Below are 7973 nucleotides of genomic sequence, written 5' to 3' on the forward strand. Positions count from 1 at the left end.
GCCTCAGGCAGCACGAATCTGCTGTCTATGTCCAGGTAGCTGGGCTCTCAGAGACAGGGCAGTTCTGCTCTGTTCGTCTTTCCTCTTATTTACAGTCCTGTCAGATGCCATTATAAATAAGACCTGCAACTTCCTTACCCAGACAGGCGGGGACCACCACTGCCCACAGCCAGCTAGCAGGTGCCATGCTGACAGCGTTCCCCTGCAGGGTGAAAAGTGTTCTTTTCTGATCTGGGTTCTCCTGTGTGCTTGGTGACAACTCTCCTTTCAAAGCAGGAAATGCTGTGACAGGTGGGTGGGGCGGACGATCATGTCTCAATGAGAAAAGTTTTTCTAATACCTTTTGGTCCTTCTTTCAGAAAAGGAGTGAAAATTTTTTTCTGAGTTCTTCTAGTCTAGAACAATAGTAAGGAGGAAACAGAGCTGGCAAATTTACTCTTCATAAAACCTAATCTTGGACAGGGGAGGGCAAGAGTGGGAGAAAGTGATGGATTTCATTCACGACAGTGACAAAGTGTGTGATTTTCCTTTTAAAATAAAAGTGACAAAAGAAATCTAATAAAGTATGGACACTCATTTATGTGTGATAAGAATACACCTAATTAATGTACTCAATTTTTGACATATTTACAATTTCCCCAAATAACCCCAGAATGAGAAAACATGTACAAGCTTGTCATTGAAGGGACACTGACTAAATTCAGAGACAAGTAAAAGCAGAACATGGGGTGTCTAATTGTGCTTACATTTTCCATGGATTAAAAACAAAGACTGTGTTTATGCTACATCAGGAAGCTCCGAAATAACTATTGTAGAAGTTCTCATCAGCACTAAATTGACTCAAAAAATTTAGTGCATGTTAAGAGTTGCTCCGATCATGCTCATTTCATATTGAAGGAATATTTTGAACAAAGAACTCTTAAAAACCCTAGTCTGATTTATTAGAATTTTACATGTTCAGAGGGCGTGAGCGGAATCCTTATGGAATTGTAGAATTGGAGTTTCCCAGGTGGGAGTATATACCATGGCTTTGTTACCTGCATAGTGATGGCAGAGGAGCAGGGTTTTCTGTACCTGAGGTAGGTGGCTGAGTATTCCCGCTCAGAGAGATAAGAAGGGATTTGAAGTTTGGCTCAGCCTAACTAAGGCTGCTCCAATTCCTTGTTCTGCACAGTGTGATGACTGTGGAAGAAGGAGCACCAGAAATTCTTCTACATCCTCTCCATCCTTGTTTCATGATTTGAATTCCTTGATATTAGTTTTGGATCCCTGAGAGTCAGATCCAATAGAAGGATCTGTGTGTACACAGCTTATTGCTGGTGATTCTAGGGAACATTGGTAGGAAGTGAATCAGGGAGAGCTGGAAGCCAACGCAGGTGTGCCATCCAGACAGTTACCACTACAGGCAATTGGACCTTAATCCAGCTGGGTAACTCTGGGACAGGATGGCTCATTCTTTGGAGTCATCCCAAATGACGCATGAAGAAGCTGGAGTCGTCATCTATAGCCTCATTGTCCATCACAGACCAAGGGCTGCTTTGGGGCACTGACTCCTTGGCATTTCTGTCTTGCCCTGCACACCCTCCATGTTGCTCCCAGGGCCAGAAAGTAGTCTGCAGAGCTGCTGGGATTTTCAGGGAGCAGTGTTCAGTGTGTTAAGGTGACTGCCTGGGAATATGGATGGGGCACCACCAGCATCTTTATAGTTTATTAATTACCTTGCTGAGGTCCAGTTGGACTCTGTTAAAACCACTCTTTTTTTTAGCAAAAAACTAAAAAGCAGGAGGGTTAGTGGGAGAGGTTAAATTTGCTGTAGTTGTTTCCCTGGATGTAATACATAGTTATTATCTTCTTCCAATCATTCATTCATGATTCTCTTCACCTCTAGCTAACACCTGTATTGGGCTAGATTTCTTTCCCTGGGAGGTAGCCTCAAGGAGCCCTTCATTCCTGAGACATCTAAGCCCCTAGCTATTCTCTCCTCAGCCCATCCTTGCTACAAGTGCCTGTTTACAGTAATCACTGGCCTGACAATGCTGAAAATCATACCAGGGAATTCTGAGTTGTACACATATTTTCCCTGCTCCTGCTGGATAATAACAACCCCATAGTTTCATGATAGTCAGGATCAATTCTCCCCGCCAGTGCAGTAACTCCTTTCTTAGCCGTGTGATCCTTAAATTACTAGGCAGAGTATGTAACTTTTGGTTTGGTAAAAAACCTTTCTGTTTCCCTAGTAGAAGATGCTCCTCACTTTTTTCCTCAAAGGGAAACAGGATGTCTAGTTCAGCAGAACCTACAGTCATGAGAACAGGATGCATAGGAGTGGGTCATTGAAGTGGGAGTGATGGGAGAGAGTCCCACTTCCACCCCAGGCTCCCCAGCTTGGTGCCTTTGTTATTTTTAACACGGACACAGTCTTATGTTGAAGAATAGCCTTTCGACTTCTCAGGGTGCATACCTAACCTGGTGCTGTAGCTGAGTCCTTAAGTGGTCACTCCAACGTTCTATCTGGCCAGTAGTTTGTGGCTAATGCTTTATGTTTTAGGGTCAGTGTATCCAATGAATATGTGCCCATTGTCACACAATCCTGCTAGTAAGTGGGTCTGTGGGTACAAAGGAATGTGAGATCCTCTGATGATTGTGATAATTAATTAGATACTCTGAGTCCTCAATTCATGTGGCTACATGTTGCCCTATGAGGGGAACACAAACTCCTACCCAGAATATATATTGATAATAAAAATAATTTCTAACATCTCTAGGGTGGAAGTGGTCTAGTGTCATCAACTTGCTAACAAGTGGGTGGTTGGTCTCCTTGTGGGATAATTCCATATTGAAGGCTCATGGACTACTGTGGACAGGAAAGATAATTAACAGATGGAACTAAATTGGTCTTGGGAAGAGAAAATGCATGATTCTGGGCTTATAGAGAACCTTAAGGATGTCCCCATGGCTCATCTATTCAAGGGTATATTCTTCAAGCATTGACATGGACAAGGACAGACACCCTCTGGCTGCCTAAAATCCTCTGGGTATATCATGTTTCCACTTGGTCATATAGCACTTCCTCAGTAGTGGTGCTCTCTTGTGGGTTTTAACATCAGACATGACGGCCAACAGTTTGTTCCTGCAGTCACTGCTCCACTATTCGTGGTCACTCTTAATGTGATTCATCCTCCTCCTGCCCCATCTGCTCAGAATTCTGCCCTTATAAAACAGCAGGATGCTGGGCGCTTTTCAAAAAGATTCACTGTTTTAACCTCTGGTCATACTCCTTGACTTGTTCTCTAGCCAGATGGTTGAATGTTACTCCCTTTTAAGGAGGAACCAGATTTTTTTTAAATTAAATCATAGCTATGTACATTAATGCAATTATGGGGTAAAATGTGCTGGTTTTATATACAACTTGAAATATTTTAATCAAGCTGAGGGACCAGGTTTTTAATCATCTGTGTTCTCTTTTTCACTCTTTCTTTATGAACTTTTACATTTTCAATCAGATTCTGGTATTTGATCTTTTAAGTTAATCTTTTTAGAATATCAAAATATGCATTTTTATTTTTTTTAGAGACAGAGTCTCACTTTATCCCCTCAGTAGAGTGCCGTATCATCACAGCTCATGGCAACCTCCAACTCTTGGGCTTAGGCAATTCTCTTGCCTCAGCCTTCCAAGTATCTGGGACTATAGGTGCCTGCCATAACGCCTGGCTATTTTTTTGTTGTTGTTGTTGCAGTTTGGACAGGGCTGGGTTTGAACCTGCCACCTTCTGTATATGGGGCCGGTGCCCTGCCCACTGAGCCACAGGCGCTACCCAATATGCATTTTTAAATACAGAATTTGATGGTTATACCTTCAATTTTGTACTTTCTGTATCTTTGTAAAAGTCTACGAAAGAGCTCAAAGGCAAGAATTTCACTCTGCTTTTCCTTTGTTCTGTAGTGTTCTCTCTTTTTTGATCCCTGGCCTCAAGTTTTGAACTAGTTTTAACAAAATAAGGCCTTCACACTGAGAAGCAAAACATAATAAAGGGTATTTGAAAGCATCATTCCCCTGCACATGATCTTCAGATTTGGTAATGTTTAACATTACATTATCAAGAGGACCCTCGTATTTCTTTTTTGCTCACAGCAAAGTTAGAGTCAGCATCCCAGGGCCCTTATAAACCCCCCAGCAGGGTTAGGTGCAGCTGCCTGGGGGGCACTGTGGGCTGCTGCACAGAAGAGCAGGGTGGAGTCACAGAGCTGGGACTTCTGGATGAGCAGGGAGAAGTGCTGATCTCCTTTATAAGCCTGGCTGTGGATCCTGCCCTGATCTCCTCCCTAACATTTGATCACATTTGTATCAGGGAGATGAACCTTCCTCAGGGTCCCGCCTAAACCACTGGAGGAAATCAGAAGCGCTGTCTGTGTTGCTGCAGTTCAGTGTGAAGCTGTTGCCTTCCATGACTTTCAGAGAAGGAGAACTCTATCCCACTGAGTGTGCTCTGGAGGAATGAAAGATTTCCATGCACAAACTATTTAGTTTTGTTTTAGAATTTTCCTTATCTATTTTACGTTCCTTGGAGACTCCAGTTTGTTCTTGGGATCCTGTTAGGTTTCAGGGCCAGGGCTGCCCCCACTTTCCCTTGTTGCTTGTGCCTTTTCTCCCCTCTTCACTCCTCCCCACCCCCACCCCACCTCCAGGTCAGCTGCACACACAGGGCATCAGGGAAGCACCAGGGCACTTTACATTCTTCCTCCTTCCTGGAACCTCTACTGATTCAGTTTGGAGGCCTGGAAGTGACCATGTTCAATGGGCCTATTTCACTGTCCTGGATACTTCTGGCTCTTTTGGTTTGGAAGCCCTAGGAGATCTTCATTCTGTTTTCACACCAATCAAAATGTCACTGTCACATTAAACACACTCTTGAATGTCCTTCCTTCTCTGCTCCGTTTACCTTGCTCTGGTTTCCTGCAGTGCCTTTGTCAACGGGAGCACTGTCCCCTTGTGATCTGAACTTTTTATTAGTATTTTTTTCCATTTTCCTCTTAATGGAAAGTAACTCATATTAATTTGAAGCAGTGGTTCTCAACCTTCCTAATGCTGCGAACCTCTAATATAGTTCAAAGGATCACAGTCCACAGATTGAGAACCGTTGATTTAAAGGAAGGTAGAACATAGGAGATAAAAACCAATCAAAAAGGAAGGCAAACAAACATTCTCAATTTTCCGTGGTGACTCTCTGTACATCCTAACACCTGACACTCCCTCCTTCCCTCCCCTCAGCTTTAATGGAAATCTGTGCAGGTCCTTTGCGTGTCTGACACTGTAGGACATTTGAGAATTAGGAACAGGGTGAGAGAGGACCTGATTCTTTCCCTCACCTGGTTCTTTTCCACCCCAGGTTCATAACATTTCTTATTCTGAACAGTTTTCAATTAGGTAAAAGGGTTAGGATTTTTTTTTTTTTTCAGATTCTCTCTAAGGAAAATATAATATCCTCTCCTTACTATGTTTCAACCATAAGAAAGCATCTAGGAAGCAGGGGTGAGAAAATGGATAGAGCAATCCTGGGACTTGATTCTGCCAGAATCCCTGAGAAGCATAAAGGATGCCTCTCAGAAACGTCTGCTTGCTGAACACACTGGCTGGCTGTGCCCACTCTTTTGTGTTTGCCTCAGGGGTGATAATTCTCCTACAGTGGGGCTTAGACTTTCATGCTGAAGTTTCCCCATGGGCTGAGGGAGCTCCTGAGGTATCAAATGAACCCTGGGGTAGGAAGCAGAAGCGTATACTCAGTGTGTGCATCATGTGGGGTGTTATCAGCTTGAGGTGAGCATGAGATCCCCCAGAATTATGCACCACAGCTCCGGCTAACATCAGAGATAGACGTTTAGCTGGACGACAGCACCTGTGATACCGTTTACAGTGCTCTCTGTGCACTGCTCAGAGGTGAGCTTCCCCTGCAGCATTGCCACAGTGTCCCTGAGTCTTCAGGGTTGCGGCTGACTGCAATCTCCTTGAAACACTTAATCCAGGAAGGTTGCGTGACATGAGCTTCAGCTCTTCAGGACTTCCTTGTTGAGGGGTGTCAGTTCTTGGTCACTTTGCCTTTTTTGGCCCTAGTGGTAATAAGTGCCACTTGTTTTTATTGGGCATGAAAACCAGGAGACACCAATGTGAGGCTCATTCTTCCTCATCCTCATTGTGTCATAACAACCTGGTGCTTCATAATAAGCATGACCAATTACCCTCTCATTCTAACTACTCTTTCTTTGCCTGTTGGATCACTGACATAGGAATTCAAAGAGACCTTGGTGGCAGTGACACCTACAGGTTACTGAATCCCCTGATGGAGGCATCTTTCATCTGGGAACTAAGACCTCTAATCCAGCACAGCCTTGTGGAAAGAGAAACACAAATTCTGAAAATGAGTTGCAGGGAGTCTTATAAGAAGACTGTATTTACTTCCATTTCATGGTTTCTAAACTGTTGCCACAGCACCATGTATCAGCCAGTGGTTTAATAAATACTATCACGGTGGAGGGCAGCATTCCAGCCAAGGCTCTGCTGCAATTCCACAGCACAGCCGTTCCCAGGCCATGCCATCATTCTCCTAGGCTCTCTCCCCTAGTGCCAGGGACTAGGTCATCTTTTAGTACATGGTGTGCCCCTGTCTGTCTTCTTTCTGGTTATCACCCCCAGTGTCATACCTGATGTGTCTAAAATGGGTACCTTGTTCTGAGGAGATGCAGTTTTGGATTAGATGGACAACTGAAAGAATAAGGAACAATTGAGCAAATGAGAAAGGCTAAGATTCCTGGAGGCAAATCATAAAGATTCTCTGGACAGAGAAAATGCTTAGCAAGTCTGTACCAAATGCTTAGTTACTATACCATATAAAACTCTGAGGCTCAAATGCAATGGTACCTATAATGGCACTGTGTAAAATTGGAAAGTCACCATTTTTACTGTGATCCTAAGGAGTGAAGCTTGTGGACATCCATCGCTCCTTATTTCTCGTAGTCAAAGAGGAGAAACTTTTATCCCCAAGAGAAGTCGATGATTTTGGACGTCTTACTCCAGCCATACCACCCCGCCTGTTCACAGACACTGAGGTCTGAGGTTTCTGTAAGCCTCTCCCTGCTGCTTGTCTCACTGTGCCTTTCATGAAAGCACAGAAATACACTGCGGCGTCCCCCAGCTGTGAGTCTGAGATCTTGAGACTGAAGGATTTGGCTGCTTTCTGGAAGTTCCCAGAGAACCTGTTCTTTGTTGCATTTTCTTGCTTATAAGCTTCTTGGCGAATGATGAGAATCATCTCCCTGTTGGGAGGCTGTTTATACCAGAACAAATAATAATCACTCTCACTGGTGTCGTATGTGCAGCCAAGGGTCACCGTCTCTGCCTCCTGCACAGACATCTCTGGTTGAGACTGAGTGACTGTCTGGGCTGTGCTGGATCCTGTGGGAAAGAGGAGAGAAAATCCATCATTGATTAAGAACTGCTTTGGGGACACTAGCTCTTTTGCATTGCTGGATTGACCTGCACACCCTCCGCATTGCTCCTACAGCTTCTTCACTGGATTGTCCTGGCAGAGAGAGGGACAGACAGACTCACTAGCTGGCTCCCATCCCCACACCTTTCTTTCCCACTCAAGCCTCAGGCAGCACATATCTGCTGTCTATGTCCAGGTAGCTGGGCTCTCAGAGACAGGACAGTTCTGCTCTTTTCAACTTTCCTCTTAACTTACAGCCCCACTCATGCCATTATAAATAAGGCCTGCACCTTCCTTACCCAGACAGGCGGGGACCACCACTGCCCACAGCCAGCTAGCGGGTACCATGCTGACAGCGTTCCCCTGCAGGGTGAAAAGTGTTCTTTTCTGATCTGGGTTCTCCTCTGTGCTTGGTCACAACTCTCTTTCAAAGCAGGAAATGCTGTGCCAGGTGGGGCGGATGATCATGTCTCAGTGAGGAAAGTTTTTTTT

General features: G+C 44.5%; 1 gene segment (V, D, J or C); it reads right to left on the minus strand.

Annotated features, from left to right (window-relative positions):
* LOC100960452 overlaps positions 1–7872 on the minus strand; it is a 13553-nt gene extending 5681 nt beyond the window's left edge. Inside the window, 2 exon segments of the V gene segment in view lie at positions 7143–7447; positions 7781–7872. Of these exon segments, the coding sequence occupies positions 7143–7447; positions 7781–7829 (354 nt within the window).
* Positions 7873–7973: the final 101 nt, after the last annotated feature.

This window comes from Otolemur garnettii, unplaced genomic scaffold (assembly GCF_000181295.1).
Source record: "Otolemur garnettii isolate 467f Iridium unplaced genomic scaffold, OtoGar3 scaffold00327, whole genome shotgun sequence".
Taxonomy (NCBI): Eukaryota; Metazoa; Chordata; class Mammalia; order Primates; family Galagidae; genus Otolemur; species Otolemur garnettii.